The following is a 19404-nucleotide window of genomic DNA, read 5'->3' as shown; positions in this document are numbered from 1 at the left end:
AAAGACGGACAGAGGGACAGACGGGTCGACAGACATAGATGCTGTGCATCTGCCAAGGATGATGGAAGTAGCCCATGTTTTCCTGTGCATCAACAAAAGGGCCCCCTGCTTTATGCAGTACCACTCATAATACATTCAAATGAGTTTGGTTAAACAATGCATTTTGATTTAATCATCGAGAAATGGTATCCTAATGTCCGCCAGCGGCGATTCTAGGTTTCATAAACATCCTGGGCTTAGCCCAGAGGGAAAAGAAAATGATTCCTCTGGGCATACAAAAAGATTATTTTATTTTTTGTCTGCTTTATTGTGCATGCACATTATTTCATAATGCTTTGCCTAAATAAAAAAATAAATACGCAGTTTATTATAGCTTTAAATAGCTACCTGACTGCTGGGCTGCTTATCCCCAAACATCTAAAGTTCCATTGAAGTTATTTCAGAGTAAAATGAATAGATAGATAGATAGATAGATAGATAGATAGATAGATAGATAGATAGATAGATAGATAGATAGATAGATAGATAGATAGATAGATAGATAGATAGATAGATAGATAGATAGATAGATAGATAGATAGATAGATAGATAGATAGATAGATAGATAGATAGATAGATAGATAGATAGATAGATAGATAGATAGATAGATAGATAGATAGATAGATAGATAGATAGATAGATAGATAGATAGATAGATAGATAGATAGATAGATAGATAGATAGATAGATAGATAGATAGATAGATAGATAGATAGATAGATAGATAGATAGATAGATAGATAGATAGATAGATAGATCCTTTAATAATCCTTTACAGGAAATTACAGTGTCACAACAGCGTGGACAGACATAACAAACATAACAAACACACATTCCCTCATATGCTAAAATACTTAAATACTACAATAAATACAATAATAAATACTAAATACTAAATACTATAAGGTGCAAAGTTAATTTTGTGCATTGTAAAACCGTATGGCAGCTGGTATACAGGACATCCTGTACCGCTCCGTTTTGCATATTGGTGCAATTAGTCTCTGACTGAAGGTGCTGTTCTTGATCACCTTCAGGGCGTGAAGTGGGTGAGTGGGGTTAGTCATTATTGAGGCCAGTTTGTTGAGGATTCTGGCCTCTGCCACCTGCTGGACCTTTAGCTGCTCAGCCCCGACCACTGAGCTGGCCTTTCTGATCAGCTTGTCCAGTCTCTTCTTGTCCACTGTGCAGGTGCCTTCTTCCCAACATGCCACAGCGAAAAACAGAGCACTGGCCACCACTGAGTGGTAGACAGTGCACAGTAGGGGTTGGCAGATGAATACAAGTGAGACCGACTATATATATATATATACATGGATTGATGGATGGATGGATAGATCTGACTGGATGGATCTGACTAATTCATCTGGTTAATTCACTTGAGGTGGTAAACAGTCTGGTTATGATTTTAAACTGTTTATTATCTTTCCAGAAGGACTAGGCTACTTTATTTTGAGATGTCCCTGGAATCCCCATGTTTCTTTCTAAATAACTAACTACCATTAGTATAGTGACTAGAATCATTGTATCACTTCTACACTGAATTGAATAAATGCAGTCCATCTGACCTTTAAAATTGGCTGACATTTTTAAATATATGTATTTTTTTTTAAATTCTTAAACATTCTATATATTCATTTCTTTAAAAAAAAACATTTTTAAAAAAATCACATATTTTGAGAGCCTCTACCCCAATTTCGTTGCACTTTGTATTCTGATTCTTATTCATAGTTACCAGTATATATACCAATAAATATCGAAAATATATTTAGATATTTTTAAAATGTACCCACAAATTATATTCGGGGCTAATTAAATAATATCCGGGGCTTCAGCCCCGGATATTATTTTTAATGTTTGGGTTCACCACAGACACTTGTGTGAAAGGCATTTCCACTTCACTCCAGGGCGCTAGATGGCGAACATGCGCCTGTATAGTAACTTCAAGGTGTTTGTCATAGTCACAAAGAAGAACGAACCAGCTCTATTTCCTTAATAGGGAAAATCCAAGAATCGCTCAATGGTTGATATTGCAAATAACGTTGTCTGTTGATATTACTACAAGGTGACTATATATCCTAGCCAAAACTTCAGGATCAGAAAGTAGACGTCAACGTTCATTCGTTCCGTACATGGATTATGTTAGACTGGGTGAGTGTTTAAGAGACGTCTCTCTAGCTAAAGAAAGGGTTAAGCTAACGTTACTGCTCCGTGGTGTACACGATAAGATGTCATTAGATTGGGAAAAGGAAATGGCATTGTGTTTGGAGTACTTCGACAGGTGGATGTCGTAATATAATTCAAACGGCTAGTCAGTAACTTCGGTGTAATGTCCACACTTTCATCAGTTCATCATGTTAGCCTTAATTTAGATAATGCTTGGATTATAGGCGTAAAATGACATCAAACAACATAGAAGGAATGAATGTTACTTTACCCTGGTACTGGTAGTATGAATAATCAGGGTTAACCAATGCAGTGTTCCATATCATTAACGTTGGTATGTTGGGTTAACTATCATAGTGATACAAAGCATATCTAATTCAATACAATCAATTAGGCATTGTTTTTTTGTATTCACAGAAGATTATGATGACAATTGAAAGATCCAGATCCTCCCCTGTGTCTGGGTGATGGCAGCTCGTTCACAGTCATATGACAGTAACTCCAGTGACACTGACAACTGGGAATACAGAACAACAGTGGACCTCGCTAGCGCTGCAGAAGTCCGAGGTAAACACCTGGCTCCTAACCTCATCTCTGACATCCGGTCACCTTTGGTATAACCAGAGTATACATTATCCTTATTCACCCTTCCAATGTTAAGAAGCCTGTAGCTTTCCATTTTTTATTTGGTAATCTTCGGGAATGATAGACTTGGTTTCTTCTGTGATCATCTTATGATACACATACACTTCACAACATAATAAAAGAAGATGTAACTTCAGTATATTGTTGTTTTATATCCCGGAATTGCTCACTAGTAACTGTAAGTGAGGAGATTTGTGACTGTATTTTTCGCTGTTGGAACAAACCTTTCCTCGTTAACCTTAACCCTGGGGCTAATCTTTTAGATTCCTGGTCTGAGAACAGTCAACATTGTTATAGTAAAATCCTTTTGCAAATCTTGACGTTCCGGGCATATTATCATAGGATATTAATTTGCATAGTGTTATGTTTGTCCCATTTTGATGGTGCCCTGCCAGCCTACATTGCTTTCCAGCTTTGTCCTGCATCTGTCAAAAACCAGGTTCTATGTATACAAATGAAGGAAATTCGGAAACTAATAGACACTACAGCCATTTGATTACAAGGCCGGACAATATCTGTCTTATTTTTATTTGAATATAAAGCCTGCTAGCAGCATATGTAGTTTGTGAGCTTAATTTTCATGATACCATTCTATTCTGTTACTTCAAGACCATAGTCCTATACTTAAGGTTTGGATTAGGGATGTTCCTTACAACTAATTGACATTTAGTCGACCTAACAAAAAAAATAGAACATGCCTAGAAATCAGTGCGAATTGATGACGTTAAATGATGCCGCAATGTGGGATTTTTTAGCAATTTACCTTATTGCCGTCTGCTCTAATGGAATATGGTGCCAATTAGTTAAAGGTTGTCGAGGTTTAGAAGTTTAAATCTAAATAATCATTTAAAATTAATCATTGTCCGTCAAGTGACGTGATAACAGTGATTGATTGGGTATTTTTTGCTCTCCTCCTAAACGTTACCGATCTGCTTTTTGAGTGAGCAAGCCGTTCACGTGAGCATTCGTTTGCTCAAACTCCCTGAGACATGAGTTAATATATCCGGCGTATCATGGTTTCTTTACTGTAGGGAAACAGACTGAATTGATTGACATTTAAACGATGTGTCTCCAGAGTGACCAGAACAGCTGAGCGCCGCCGTGTGTGCTCAGCAGAGAGCAATCGTTCAGCAGCAGCCCGAGCTGCATGCATGCATAGTTAATCTTCCATATTTAATTAAAAACGTCTATTAAATGAAGTCATTAAAAAGGCCAACGTATTGTTATAGGCAGCGAACCTGAGCGCAATTACTGATTGGTATAAAGAGCGCTGTTGACAATTGTGAACCGTGTTAAATTACATTTATAAAATGAATGATACGATGTTATGGGGCACTAACGTTGGTTAATAGGGCCGAGTAAAGCACGGTGTCATTCTTTTATGCAGTCTTAATTGTTGTTGGCCATCAAGTAGTTTCTTCAACCCAGGGAATGACTGATGGTGTGTGTGTAGATGTGGTATGCGCAGTAGTAAGGTCAGTGTTGCTCCACCTACACAGGCACGTGCAATTGACCGCAGGCTGATCAGCAGACAATGAACTCTCATGGAGCCAGCGGCGGCTCGGAGCGCTCGCGCGGCTCTGAGCGCTCACGGGACCAGCGGCGCTCCAGCGACCGCTCCCGCGACTCCTCGCACGAGAGGGAGAGCCAGCTGACCCCCTGCATCCGCAACGTCACCTCCCCCACGCGACAACACAACAGTGGTGAGGACTTGGACGCAAATGAATCTGTTTTCCAACCAGGGGGTGCTTTTTAAATGTGGAGTTTTTGCTTGGTTATGCCTACAAAACAAAAATTTGTATGCAAGATATATTAATGTGATGCATTTTTGTTGATATATAGATGTTGTTGGTGTCTGATCAATAAGGTAAAGGTTAAAGGGGAAACGTCACTTTCGGCTATGTTGTAATATTGAGTGTAAAGAGTGATTAGTATACTTGTGCTGTTAAAATATCGCTGTCTGCAAAAAACATTGTGCCAAGATAAGTGTTTTTTAAAACCCGTACATGAAGCAGAGCTCCTAATACAAGATGACGTTTCCCCTTCAAGACCAGAAATAGAATACGCCTCAACTTCTTCTAATTCACCCACCCCAGGCCGCTACAATATTAACAATGATGTGAAATGATAACCGGGCTTGTACATTAGAACGCATTCTGGGATTACTTTGACGTCACGATGTACAAGCCCTAAACCAAGAACAACACTCACTCAACACACATTAGAACATTATTTGTGAAGGGGGGTGCGTGAGTCGTACCGGAGGAGGGGCCATGTGTGAGTACATCAAACAGCAAAGCGTTTGGAAAACACCGCTCCACAGTCACGCATCGGACGAGTCATCGGCAGTCCACCCCGTCTTGTCGTCCCCCCCCCCCCCCCAGAGCGCGAGCCCGGCCCTTCCTCCTCCCGGCCGGGTAGCCCACGGCCCCAGAGGGTGTCGCCCAGCGGCTCCAGCAGCAGCGGGCTGCTGAGCAGCCGCAACAGCAGCCTGTCCAGCACGGAGGGGGCCTTCAAGAGCCTGGGCGTGGGCGAGATGGTGTACGTCTACGAGAACGCCAAGGAGGCCGCCGCCGCCGCCATCGCCGGCCCGGGTGCCCGCGGCGGCGTCAGGGGGTCCGAGAGAGTCACGCTCATCGTGGACAACACGCGCTTCGTGGTGGACCCCACCCTCTTCATCGCACAGCCAAACACCATGCTGGGCAGGTGAGGCAACGCCGTGGACCTCGAGCAGGTCACTGTGTAGACCATCGGGGCGGGGGAACGTAGAGGGAGTCAACCTTCTGGGGGTTTGCACCCTGCGGTTAGCCGAGAGGCTTTGATTTTTTTTAATATTTTTGTGTCGTATTACATAGCTGATGTTACATTACATAGCTGGCTAGTTTTTTTTCCCCCCGTTCAGTTATCCATTGTTAATCCCCTTGAGTACAGTTTTACCAGCGGATTTTGAATAGTTTCACCACTAATTACCTATGGGAGAAAACGAGTCCAGTAGTGGTAATTGTAAGTTCTATACAAAAGAGAGTGGAAAATGATAGCAACAATAAACTCAAAACCTGCTTCTTCCAGGATGTTTGGCTCGGGAAGGGAACATAACTTCACGAGACCCAATGAAAAGGGGGAATACGAGGTCGCCGAGGGGATAAGCTCAACGGTGTTCCGGGCCATCTTGGTAGGTCCTTCCGCTGGGTATTCTCACTGTCTTCCACATGAACCAGTCCCTCGGATGGCCTTGCTGCACTTGCGTTTGGAGTGTCATTGCCCATTCTGAATCCTTTTCTGTGGATCGTATGATTGGCAGGATTACTACAAATCCGGGATCATCCGGTGCCCTGATGGAATCTCCATTCCTGAGCTGCGCGAGGCGTGTGACTATCTGTGCATATCTTTTGACTACGGCACCATCAAGTGCAGAGACCTCAGTGAGTATGCTTTCATGGTGGGGTTTATTCCCACTTGCCGCTTGACAACCTGACATTTGGTTTTGAACACGACCGCCGACTTTTCATATAATAAAGAGGTGAATTAATATAATATATAATATTATATAATATTTATCATGTTTGTATAGCTGCATGAAAAAAATCAATGTAACAAATGAATCCAATATCTCCGACGCAACCAAAAAACGCACTCAACAGACCAAATTGCAAACACATAGTTGGATCCCAATCAACTATAGCTGGGCTCATGTTACCAGTCCTATGTGCAGGGAAACGTAACACGTTCGTTTCCCCGTTTTTGAGTACGTTTTGAGCAACACGGTGTGCGCCTGATTATTGATTCCTGCTGGCCCCCTTCTCCATTGGCAGGTGCGTTGATGCACGAGCTGTCCAATGACGGCGCGCGGGGCCAGTTTGAGTTCTACCTGGAGGAGATGGTTCTGCCCCTAATGGTGGCTAGCGCCCAGAGTGGCGAGAGAGAATGCCACATCGTGGTGCTGACCGATGATGACGTGGTGGACTGGGATGAAGAGTACCCGCCACAAATGGGAGAGGAGTATTCACAAAGTGAGTGTGTAGCCCAGTTGGTCAATTATGATCAATCATATTCTTTATATAATGTAATAATTAGTTCGGAACACGTTTTGATCAATGCTGTTTTATTGTAACCTTCAATTTTAATTTTATTTTTCAGTCATTTACAGTACAAAACTGTACAGGTTTTTTAAGTATATCGAGAACAGAGATGTTGCCAAATCAGTGTTGAAGGATCGGGGCTTGAAGAAAATCCGATTGGGTATTGAAGGTACGTTGATCTAAGTTTTTCTCTTGCCATCATAAACCACTGCTGTGTGTTGGTGTAAACATCCTCTCCTATTGAAAATGTTTGATTACACATTTAGAAATGACTTGTGTGTAATTGTAAATGCAGCAGATTTTTTTCGTTTTCTGACAACTTTACAGTAGTTAAAAAAAAATATTTCCCAAAAGCTAATTATGCATTTTTTTGGTTGCCCTACAGTATCGCAAACCTTTCTTATACCGAAGACTGCTCAACTGATGAAGCTGGTTATTGGTTACCTTCCTAGCGAGCTTTAATGCAGTCCAGTGGGGCAGCCAAGACCATAGCAAAGAGTGAATGGTTAAAGAGATACTTCACTGGTGGGAATATGAAGGTTTTATGAATTAAATAATTCAATGTATTATAAATGTGAAAAAAAAATTGAAATCGGTTCATCCTAGCCTGAAAAAAGGCAGAAAGAGTGTTTTCATGGTCTCTCTGGCTCAAAGTAAGAAAACCTCCAACTACCACAGTGCATTGCGCTCGCTGCCCCGCCCACCTGTCGGTCTCCCGTCCCCTTCATTCCCCCTCAGTACGCGAGCTCCCGCCCCCCGTGTGTTGTAGTCCTCGGCCCTTCTAGCGGGACAAGAGGTTTCTCCCGAAATGACGTCAAACGCGTCATTTGACGTCATTTCGGGAGAAAATTAGATGAGAAAAAATGGGCCAAGGGGAGACTGGTTTAGACTGATATTTATTTATATATTTATTTATATTACAATAGCGATTTTATAATGATAGAACGCCGGTTCTAAATGGGTGAAGTATCCCTTTAACAGTTTCTTACCAAACAGCATCCGGCTGGCTTTGTATTACTTTCTTTGACATTCAGTTCCTCAAGTGCAAAAGTGTAGTTGAAAAAGTGCTGACCCCGAATATTCCGATATTTGTTCTTCAGGTAGGTATCCGAATCTCAATTCAGTATTTGAATGCTTCAGGGGTTATTTTGGCAGGCAGGGAAAGATATGCAATATGAATGACCTTGTTTTCATCATACTTTTTCTTCTCAAAGAATATTTAAATAATTGTTCACAAAACCTAAGGAATATTCAAATTTGTATTCGGGGGCCGGCCCTTAATAGGAGTAGGATTGGCAGGTCTTCCTAAGCAGCAGTAGAGTATGTCATTGAGCCGGTAATGACCTCTAGTGTTTTGCTGTTCCCAGGCTACCCCACCTACAAGGAGAAGGTGAAGAAGCGTCCGGGGGGCCGCCCGGAGGTGATCTACAACTACGTCCAGAGGCCCTTCATCCGCATGTCCTGGGAGAAGGAGGAGGGCAAGAGCCGCCACGTGGACTTCCAGTGCGTCAAGTCCAAGTCCATCACCAACCTGGCGGCGGCGGCGGCCGACTTCCCGCAGGACCAGATGGTGGTGCTGCACCCGGGGCCCCAGGTGGACGAGCTGGACAACCTGCCCAACCAGCCGCCCAGCGGGAACCACTACAGCCACAACTACAACAACGAGCCCGAGCCCGACGCCCCTTCACCGGCACTCTGAGGAGAGGAGCCACGCCCTCTGCCTGTCCCTGGGTCCCTCTCCCTATATCTCTCTCCCGATCCCTGTGTCTCTCTCCCTATACCTCTCTCCCTATGCCTGTGTCTCTCTCCCTATACCTCTCTCCCTATGCCTGTGTCTCTCTCCCTTTCCCTGTGTCCCTCTCCCTATACCTGTGTCTGTCTCCCTATACCTCTCTCCCCATCCCTATGTCTCTCTCCCTTTCCCTGTGTCTCTCTCCCTGTCCTTGTGTCTCTCTCCCTATCCCCGTGTCTGTCTCTCTGTCCAACGCCTCTCTCCCCCCCCTCTCTCCCCCCCAAATTCCTCTCCTCTGCCCCAGCATGCTGCAACATGGAGGGCCAGGGGCACCATAACCATATTGCCTTGACGCCTCCTCAGCAGCCTTAGAGCCTCAAGAACCCGTTGGACTGTAAACAAGAGAATCCCTTCAAGGATGGGAGGGAGATGAGACTGGTGAAAGGAGGAGTTCTGGTTTTGTTTGTTGGTGTTTTGTTTTTTTACTTGACCAAAGGAATTTATTTTCAGTTTTGAAGTGAGCTCAAAAAATGGTTATTAATATAATTGTGATTTTAGTACTTAAGTGTTTGATACTTTTTTTTTTTGAAGGGGGTGGGAGGGGGGGGGTTGTGATGTGCACCCAGTTTGGTTTTTATGATCTTATTTCCCTGGTTTTGTTATGGTATAATTGTATTATTATTATTATAATTTTTTACCTCATCCTGGAAGGCCTAACTACTAGTGAATGTGCTTTGGGGAACAGTGCCAGCTTGTGGTTGCTGGATATGGAGTACATGTATTGCGTTCACCTCTCAGTCATTATTTCCAGTTCAACACACCAAAGGTGTCTTACGTATCTAGTGATGGAGTAGGTATGGATTGGCTGAGTTTGATTATGCAACGCGATGCTCTTCCCATAGCCAACAGATACAGCAAGGATGCAGGCTGTTAGTGGTAAAAAAAAAAACATTTTATTCAAAGCTTGAATTCATTGACAAATAAGTCGTTAAATAAAAACATTGTAATCACTTTCCCTGTGTTGTACTTGACCAGTATTTTAAAGTGAATTATATAGGAATTAACTCCCAATATCTGGGAGAAAGGATTGTCTTACATAATGTTATTGTCAGTGTTGTGTCTGCTTAGGGTTTCATTACATTTTAACTGTATTAAAATGTCATGGATTTACCTAACTGTATACAAGAATATGATGTGGTGCGTGTTTGTTAGTCTTGCCGTCTTGACTCGTACGGGTGTAAATAATACGCTCACGTGGGCTCCTCCTCCCCTCCTCTCACACGGTACTCCGGTGGCAATCTCTCAGGACAGTCGCTCCTTGACTTTGCGAAGGCCAGATGATGCAGGTCAGCCAACAGATTCCCGATGTCCCCGGAGGCATCAATAAAGGGCAATCTAACATTCTGGAGAACAGGGGATACAGCGGCACTCTTAAACGTATAACGGTGATACACAAGGCTGTGATGGTCTTACAGGAGGAATGTGTAGAGCAGTGACCTTGCAGATAATGTATTTTCCGTCCCATTTGCAATTTAAGTAATTCAAGGATGCATTCCTGGGTGTGGTATAGCATTTTGGGTGACAGAAAAACTTTATTTTCTCTCACTATTTGCGATAAGAATTTTTGATGAATGGCATTGTGACTGAAGAAGACTGAGCCCAAGATACTAATTGGTTGTGACTATTCTTCCAACTTTGTTCTGAACATATTAAGGTTGTGAAATTGAAAATGTTGTGAAATTGTGAAAATGTCTAGATTCACGAAAAGATCTACAGTCAGAAAGACAATTTCATTCATAGAGTTTAAATTCATTCCACAATAAAAGCAGTATGTAATATAGCAATATTTCATAAACCAATATTTGTACAATGTAGAAATGGTTGCTTTTGATAATAGAGAAACAATTATTGAAGTCTGAGAGCAGCCATTGCTTTCATAAACCTCTTCCTGCCACAAGCTGGCAGTAAATCACAACAAACATTTCTCAATCTCATTGAATAGAAGACATACTCAATTCTATATACGATATTCAGTAAAAACATTGCATAAGCGGCTAGCCAGCCCAAAATTATTTGAATAAATTCAAAATAATCACTAGCTTTTAGTTTTGTTATAATCATTGATATAATAACAGCTGGTGGCATTCTCTAGCATGTACTTATTAAATTAGTAATAATAATAAGTAATCTAACCCTCCCCATCTGCCATTTTCAATGGAAATTAGTGTAATTTTACCACACACTTAGAAGGAATGAACATCTAATTAAAGGTATGTCTACATTTTCTCTCTCTCATCCCTCTAATGTAATAGTAAAAATAGCATTGTGGGGGCGGCGGGGGGGGGGGGGGGGGGGGGGGGGGGCAATATAGGAAGACAGTATAGCTATCAAGTGTCAACAATCTCCAGACAGTGTCTTATTATTTTTTGGGTGCAACATTTTGAAATTCTGTCAGTACAGATTTAAACCTGCATGGCTTTTTCTAACATTGCAATAAGGCTTTTAGGACTTCATTTTTTATGCAACAATACATTCAGTTAGACCTAGCCTGCAAACATGACAAAGGGAGCCTTGTAGCGCCTTGAGATTCTTCAGCAGATCTATGAATATACGTCTGGTATGATTGAGCCATTCAAAGAGGTCATGAATAACTCACAGAATGGAGGCATATTCAAAGCAATGTTAAAGTGATGACACAGAACCATCAAGTCTCAACTGAACCCTCTGCCTTGTTAGATGACTAGTCAGTGATTGCTTTTGTGGTTGGTTTTCGGATTGAATCCACTTGGAATTCCAGTTAATCTGATTAAATACTCGCCAAAACAACAAACAACGATGTAAGACTAAATACCATAACTCACTGCATCATGCTTGTAGTGAGTCAGTTGTCTGGCACACATCCTGCCCTTTTAGTAGTGTTCTATTATTGGTTTCATTTGCATAAACAGTATACAAATGGAACAAAACTATTGAACATATAGAAGAATTGTAGAGTGAGTCTTTTTGGTGGCACACAGGATAAATTTGCCTTCAGGGCTTTCTGCAACAAAGGCCTTTCTGCCAGAAAACTTTCCGTCAGACTCGGCTTTCCACCTAAACCTAACCAAGTAGTTGTGTTGCCTAAACTTAAGAAAGTAGTCTTGTTGCCTAACCAACCCTTAACCTCACCAAGTAGCTGTGTTGCAGATACATAACCAAACTACTACTGAAAATAATGAGTCTAAAGCAACTTACAGGACACAAACCCTGGCATCAGGGTGACAGCCTTGTGTTTGACTCATTCATCCGCCACCACGTCCTTCCTACATTAACTTCCTCGCTCTTTATACTGCCTTACCTGGTGTCCTCAAACCTATCTGGCAGCTGCCCTGAAGACAAAACCCTCCCATATGTGGGTTTGGGCCACATCCATGAGTGGGGTCACATCCATGGTTGGGGCCACATTCATGGTTGGGGCCCATGGTCAATCAACTACTGAAGAGGAATAATATCCTTATTTTCTAGAAAATGAAGCAACCTCTAGGTTAGACAGGAAGATTAATGTGGATGTTCTTTTTGTCTTGTAAAAAATAATCAGAGCAGTTTGAAATGTATGTTTTTGATTGATTTATGTTTTGATTGATTTATGCAATTGCTACACTTTTATTTAGGTTATGCTGAGGATGTGGAAATTCTGAGCCACTAAAATTCTGCTATATGATCTATAGCCTTTGTGTTTGAAACCGTTCTTTCCCTTGTACTAATAAAAAGCAGCACCAGAGCAATTGTTAACAAGCAAGGTCTTATGAGCTTCGCCTTTGGGCAGAAGCTATTCAATTTATAGTGTGGAGGACAATTATGTCGCCTCGGAAACCCATCCAGACATTTAAATGTATTTTATCTCCTGTAACCGATACACAGAGGCACACCTATGAAATCTGTGCTGTTGCAATAGATAGCTGAGCCCAGCTGCAAATCCTTATGGCTTCCCTTTTATTTTACTGCAGGTGTGGTCACACAAGAATCATTGGATCTGGATGCGTTTCAGTGAAACCCCTGATTTTACATCACGGTGCAACCTGATCCATATATTGTCCTGGCCCAACCAGGCTCATTCAATCTGGCCTCCTAATAATCCTCCTGTACAATTGGCTGACTTATCAATTCCCTCACTCTCCACCTCAAGCTGGTGTGTGGTGAGCGTTCTGGCGCAGATTGGCTGCCGTGCATCACCCAAGTGGGTGCTACACACTGGTGGTGGTGAGTTAGGTCCCCCCCTTCTGTAAGCGTCTTTGGGTCATTGAAAAGCGCTATATAAATATAATGAATTATTATTAATTATTAATTATTATTAATTATTAATTCATCATTGCACAACTGTTCCTCTTTGAATAAACATGAACTTACTCTAACACATTTTTTTTTACTGCACAAAGTTTTACCTTTTATATTTGATTAAAAGTCATGTTAAAATGAACGATCCAAACACATTAAACCGGCATTGATTTGTAGGATTTATAAATCTGAATGTACTCGAGGTCAAAGGTCGAGGGTAAAACACCTGTGACCGGTACAATGCGTTTGACGGCAAAACGACAGTGCTTGTATCCGATCTGAAACAAGCACACCTAGTGCTTTCTGAGAAGATAGCTCAGTGCTGATGCTGAACTGTAGTATATTTACTGGATATAAATTATTTACTGTTTACAGTTCATGAAATACCTCCAGGGAAGACTTATTTCCAAGATCCTGGCACAAAGTTTTTGGAACCCCCTTTGCATTTACAATACACTGATTATTGCCTCTATACATGTGGCTAGATCTCATCTGCATTAGTTTACCTTCTGCCTTTTTTTTTTTTTGCTGTAAGGCTATTTTTGGGGTATTGTTGTGATTAGTTTAGTTGTGGAAACATAATGGGGAGAGGATAAGACTTTCTTCTTCGTAAGAAGACCGCGTGGGCTCTGCTACAGGCCAAGTAGCTCCGGTGTGCATCAGCAACTTTAAACTAAACTTTGTGGTTGACATTTTCTCTGTGTTGTGTGTGTGTGTGTGTGCGTGTGTGTGTGTTTGTGTGTGTGTGTGTGTGTGTGTGTGTGTGTGTGTGTGTGTGTGTGTGTGTGTGTGTGTGTGTGTGTGTGTGTGTGTGTTTGTGTGTGTGTGTGTGTGTGTGTGTGTGTGTGTGTGTGTGTGTGTGTGTGTGTGTGTGGGTGTGTGTGTGTGTGTGTGTGTGTGTGTGTGTGTGTGTGTGTGTGTGTGTGTGTGTGTGTGTGTGTGTGTGTGTGTGTGTGTGTGTGCATGCATGCGTGCTTGCACGCCCCATACTTTACCTTTTTCCAGAGGAAAAAGGTAAAGTATGGGGGCCGGCCAGAGAAGTTGCTCCATCTTTGAGAAATATGTTTGCATGCTTACCTGCTCATTATAGGTGTGATTTGCAGTTGTGGAGAAAGCGAGAGTGTCAGAGAGTGGAAGAGAGAAGGAAAAAACAAAACAAAATTTTTTCTGCTCCACTTAACTAGAATATCTCTGTCGTCAATCTTTGAAGAGAGGGGCCACATACCTGTCTCTGAGAAGCATAGTGGAGATCGAGGAGCCTAACGTCAGTGGAAACAGGTTGGTGTTGAGTTGTACCATCTCCCTCCAACTGGATATTTAACAAGCTGTACTTCCAGCGGAGCCCACTACTTTTGCAGAACAATAATACAATAATAAACTCAAAACACATTTGTGTGTGTGTGTGTGTGTGTGTGTGTGTGTGTGTGTGTGTGTGTGTGCGCGTACGTGCGTGCATGAGTTTGTGTGTGCGTGTGTGTGTGTGTGCGTGCGTGCTTGTGGGTATGAATGTGCAGTAATTCCTCCGAGAAGGCAACACCAGAGGATATCTCGGACAATTCACAAGCTCTGACACCAGAAGCAGACGTCCAGCCAACTCTGTCCGAAGTAAAGGGACGTCTGCCAAGCGATGCCCCAGCGATGATGCTTGTCATGAAGGGACATCGGCCCAGCGGTGCACCAGTGATGATGCAGGTCATTAAGGGGCATCACCTGATCAATGTACCAGCGATGATGCAGGTCATTAAGGGGCATCACCCGAGCAATGTACCAGCGATGAAGCTAGTGATAAAGGGAAATACCCTCAGCAATGTACCAGCGATGAAGCTAGTGATAAAGGGAAATACCCTCAGCAATGTACCAGCTAGGATGTCCTGCCATAAAGGGCCTTCACCCCAGCAATGCACTGGTGATAATGGACTTTCATAACAGGTAAATTCTCCAGTGATGCACCAGCAGGAATGGCCTGTAATAAAAGCGACGTCCACTCAGAAATATACCAGCTATGATGTTCTGCCACAAAGGAACATCCAGCCAGTGATGATACCCTGCTATTAAGGGAAATCCATCTAGCAATACACAAGGAGTGATGTACCATCATCTAGGGACATCTTCCCAGCAGTGTACTACTGATGCACCAGTGATGATGTCGTTTCATAGAGGGAAAGCAGCCAAGAGATGGACCACTGATGCACCAGAGATGCACCAGTGATGCACCAGTGATTCACCAAGGGATGCTTGGTCCATCTTGATTAATAAATATACATAGATATTCCCTTTATTTCCTTGTCATGCAATGTGCGATGTTGTCCTCCTGCCAGGATTGAGCGCAACTTTATATGCGTTTGTAAGAGTTGGAAGTAAATCCCACTTAATTATTTGTTTATTTAAATGATTTCACAACAATAAGTTGGCTGGAGCATGATTGCAAAATAATCAGCACATCAAGTGTATTCATTTAACCAGCTGCGAGCAGTGACTTTGCAAAAGGAATGCTTCTGCTGTAACTCTAGAATTCACACTAGCTGAACAATTATTCTTAATTCTGATTTCAGAAATGTATGTTTAGTTTACATTGAATTTCTTAATATCTGGAGGAAGAAGCTCACATTAGTATTGTGGCAGGATAGTGTGGTGTGTGGCTATCTTTGATAAATATGTCTACACCATTTCATGCTCATTATTGGTAGGCCTACTGTAGGTACGATTTGAGAGTTTTAGAGTGAGTGGAAGAGAGCAGGATTTTGAAACTAACCAACCAAAATAATGTCCCCTCCCTCTCTACTACAGAGAAGGTCAACTCTTAATTAATATTTTCACAGCGCATTTCACCCACTAATGGATTTCTTAAGAATTTAATTCAGAATATGGTTAGGGTTTACAGTCTGGAATTCAAACCATATTCTGGTGCCAAATAAAATAAACTGAAATGATTACATTAAAAGTGCGAAGATGAGTCCACTATCAGCTTGAAACAATGGAGTCAACTAAAATAATCTTTAGTTGGGGGCAGCCCTGGCTATAATCATTAATACGTTATAAAAAAAAAAGCCATTTGGAGTGACCTCACTAGATATAATGGACATAAAATGTACAAATTAAAGAGAAGAAATTGACTTTGCTTTTGTCCCTTTAAGTGTGCAGTTGCAGTTGGAAGGATAATGTAACAATTATATTAAGGTTATATTTTTGCACACTTTCACACAATTTGAATCGTGTAAAAAAGCTGATAGAAAATTGACCTGCTGCAAACAGGTGGCTTGGGGCGCTAGGCAGTTGTTTGTATTGTTTGGCTAGAAACTGCCCTGCTATTCAGGAATATTATAATTCTAAAGCATAAGGTACTTTGTAATATGGTACACTGGGAACAAAGGCATTTTTTCACATTTTTATTGTTATTGACATATTATCATGTCTCAAAAGAAATGACATAGCTGGTTATGTAAGTTGATATCAAAATCCTATATTCAGCTTTGGGCCTTTCCTGTGGTATTAATCCATTCATTATACTCCTGTTACGTTCTCATAGGAGGCAGGGATAGTAAACCATGTGAGAAAGGTGTCGCGCTGATGCTATTGAAAAAAGCACAATGAGTTACTTTCAAGTTTTCTATAACCGGTAAGACCCAAAGCAAAAACAAACAGAACAAAACATTTTACTTATGCACATTATATACATTCTTAAAAAAAGTATAATAAAGAATAAAAGATTTTGCACATGTTTGAAAGCCTCGTATGTCAACATTGTTTTGGGGTTATGTCATTGTCAACAGTGTACCACAGGCACTGGAATAGGCTATCCTCTTCAATGTAGCAAACTGTGCAAATGATCAGCGCGGATGTTCTGGTATTGAAAACGTTCGGTCGATGCTGGAGATAAAAATGAACAGCATTCATTTCATGATTTGTTGGGGAAGATCACAGGTGAAAGACTTGATTGGTTGATTAGTATGTGTTGAAAGCAGAATGCATATATGGTTTGATAAATTCATCTTGCCTGATTGTGGGCAATATGGCAATAATCTAAATACATTGAGAAATAGTCTACACATGTTAGAAATAACATTTAATTACCCAAATATAGTGTGGAATAGGCTACTCACTAGAAGTTCACTATGTCAATATCCAAGACCTTGGATTTTACAAAAGAAAAAAGAATGTCAGCAAATGTTGGCAACTCCATGCTCTTTAATAATTATACAGCGGCCTTAACAAAAGGATTAATGAAGGATTTATTTGACATAAACATTTACGACATTGGACACCAGATCTTAGGGAGTGGAGTAGCCTCAACTGAATATATTAGTAATGTTAGGTGAGTGAGATAACTGGATAAGTGTCTGAGTCTTGACTGTGCAGGGAACTAATCCCTGTGTCCGAGTCTTCATCCTGGCTGCTATTGCAGCATCTGGTTTGCTCAACCCAGCCTCTTTTAGTTTCTAAACTCCACACCATCTCCCCCTCTTTTGGCACATTATCACTGCACTTCTCAAACGTCAATGGTTCTTCGTCAGCATCCAAAGTGTCCAATTGTTTCAGTAAAGCATGGATCTCTCTTTCCCTGGCTCTAAGCGTCACCTGGGTCAGCTGTAAATCGTGGTCAATAGCAACTAAATCCGTGTCTAAGCGAAGTCCGATGTATAAACTAGTATCGAGCTCTGTTCGGATCCTCTCAACGTGGTCCAAAAGACAGTCGTTTCCTGCCACCAATCCCGGGGTCTTCATGAGGTGTGGTGGTGATGTGGTGCAGGCCATGGGCTTCTCCTCTCTCCTCCTCCTCTCCATCCATCTTCGATTCAACTCCTCTTGAATGTCCCTCGTCATGCTGTCCACGAGTGCCTCGTGATCTTCCAGCCTCTCCTGCAGCTTCACCATCTCCTGACATTGACGCAGGTACTCTTCCAAGTTGGCGATCCTGTCCACCGATGAGAGCGCGTCACCTTCGCGCGTAAAGGGCCTCTCCACCGGGCCGTCAACTGAATATGTATCTTGCACATAATTGACCCCGTGACTTTTCATTCTGTCCGCATGAACCTGCGCTTCAAAACAGTCTATCTCCTTATCCAGCTCGTGGATCCTGTGGACCTGTTGGCGCATCGCGTGGTCCTGGGAAGCTACGCGGTGGATTATGGTCTCCATGCGTTTCGAAGTCGCGTCTACGGACGTCGCCCGCGTTTTTTTTTTATTTATCTTTTCCAATTTTCTGAAGGCTTTCCTGACTATTCGACGCTGTTTTCCCGGAGAGAAACACATGGCGGCGTTAGAAGTGGTCGCTCCTGCAGCAGCGGGAGGGCTGTCTTTGCTGCGCACGACGCGCGCCTCTGCGCTCCTGCAGGGGCCAACCGCGGCCCCTGCAGGAACGCAGAGCCGTGCGTCGTGCGCAGCAAATACCGCAGACGGCTCCTGCTGGAACAGCACAAACTTCACGTTGCCCTGCTCCTCCGCTCCCCACGCGTCCCATAGACGCAGGATTCTTGTGTTATCGGGCAAAACGCGCTCGAGTTCTTTCCATATCTCAACGACGCAATAGGATTGAGGTCTGCGTCGAAGCGTCACTTGTTTGGACACTTTTACCCGCGCGTTGTGGTGGTCGTCCAGAAGCAGCACCCTCACCACGTCGGCACAGGTCGTGCGCTTGGACAAACCCAACACCAGTTTTTCCTCTTGACAAACCCACACTGATATCTGGCGTTCCTCCGACTGCATGGTGAATTGATGGAGGTCCGATGCTGGGATTCCGTTATAATAATAGGGTTAGTGGGTTCAGAAAAAAAAAATATCCGCGACTTGAAGAAGGCCGAAGGCATACAAGCAATAACATTTAATATCTATTTTTACAGTATGCTTCTAACAATCATCTGCTGCCGTGTGATGAGAGGGGGCTAGTCCCCTGCACTGTGTTTAAGTCTCAAAGTCTTAAGGATCCAGGGGTCTGAACTTCTAACTTAAGACGCGCCTCCGCGCTAATCACGTGAATGTTACGCGTCAACGTCTGGCTGAAGTATCTCAGCTTACAGGACATGTTCACCCATCATATATAGGGACGTACCATACCGATCGCACCAATAACCCATACGCCTACCTGTTAAAACTATAATTCCTAATTATTATTATTATAATATTGAATTTATTTATTTTTATTTCCCACATGAAATATAACATTATCCACATTGGATTATGCTCTTCTTTTTAAATACTGTAATGATGAAACTGATTCTTACAAAAGTACTATTTAGCCAAGATATAGATACATTTAGAGAATTTTTCGGCGTTTGATTTACAGCGTTAGCAGTTGTTCATCTCAGCGCTCCCTTCTGTTTAATTACATTTTCCTTCAGATTGGGGCACTAGCGCCACAAGGCAAAGCGATGGTAAATGGCGCTATCTAGCGTTTATCCAACGTCTATGCAGGGAAGTTTGGACTGCAACCATT

General features: G+C 42.3%; 2 protein-coding genes across 3 annotated transcripts; one reads left to right on the top strand and one right to left on the bottom strand.

Annotated features, from left to right (window-relative positions):
• Nucleotides 1-1963: 1963 nt before the first annotated feature.
• On the top strand, nt 1964-9673 carry btbd10b (BTB (POZ) domain containing 10b). 2 transcript variants are annotated; one of them, XM_060071900.1, is made up of 9 exons: nt 1964-2189; nt 2622-2771; nt 4349-4552; nt 5234-5555; nt 5919-6021; nt 6151-6271; nt 6662-6859; nt 6987-7097; nt 8296-9673. In XM_060071900.1, exons 3-9 carry the CDS (start codon nt 4384-4386, stop codon nt 8625-8627), a joined length of 1356 nt encoding a protein of 451 aa, XP_059927883.1. In that variant the 5' UTR covers nt 1964-2189; nt 2622-2771; nt 4349-4383; the 3' UTR covers nt 8628-9673. The 2 variants fall into 2 exon arrangements, with proteins under 2 accessions (XP_059927883.1, XP_059927884.1); XM_060071901.1 differs by having other exon boundaries at nt 1983-2189; nt 2599-2771.
• A 6719-nt stretch (nt 9674-16392) lies between these two features.
• On the bottom strand, nt 16393-19404 carry rassf10b (Ras association domain family member 10b). The gene has a single exon (XM_060071899.1). The coding sequence runs from the start codon at nt 18675-18677 to the stop codon at nt 17283-17285; it is 1395 nt and encodes a 464-aa protein (XP_059927882.1). The 5' UTR covers nt 18678-19404; the 3' UTR covers nt 16393-17282.

Source organism: Gadus macrocephalus, chromosome 14 (genome assembly GCF_031168955.1).
Source record: "Gadus macrocephalus chromosome 14, ASM3116895v1".
Taxonomy (NCBI): domain Eukaryota; kingdom Metazoa; phylum Chordata; class Actinopteri; order Gadiformes; family Gadidae; genus Gadus; species Gadus macrocephalus.
Note: the sequence above shows the minus strand (reverse complement) of the source record. Positions and strands in the feature narration are given on the sequence as shown.

Bases quoted from the DNA above. Each gene is read 5' to 3' on its own strand.
- btbd10b (XM_060071900.1), top strand. From the start codon at position 4,384: ATGAACTCTCATGGAGCCAGCGGCGGCTCGGAGCGCTCGCGCGGCTCT. The intron at 4,553-5,233 runs GTGAGGACTTGG...CCCCCCCCCCAG, and splicing joins CACGCGACAACACAACAGTG to AGCGCGAGCCCGGCCCTTCC. The intron at 7,098-8,295 runs GTACGTTGATCT...TGCTGTTCCCAG, and splicing joins AATCCGATTGGGTATTGAAG to GCTACCCCACCTACAAGGAG.
- rassf10b (XM_060071899.1), bottom strand. From the start codon at position 18,677: ATGCAGTCGGAGGAACGCCAGATATCAGTGTGGGTTTGTCAAGAGGAA.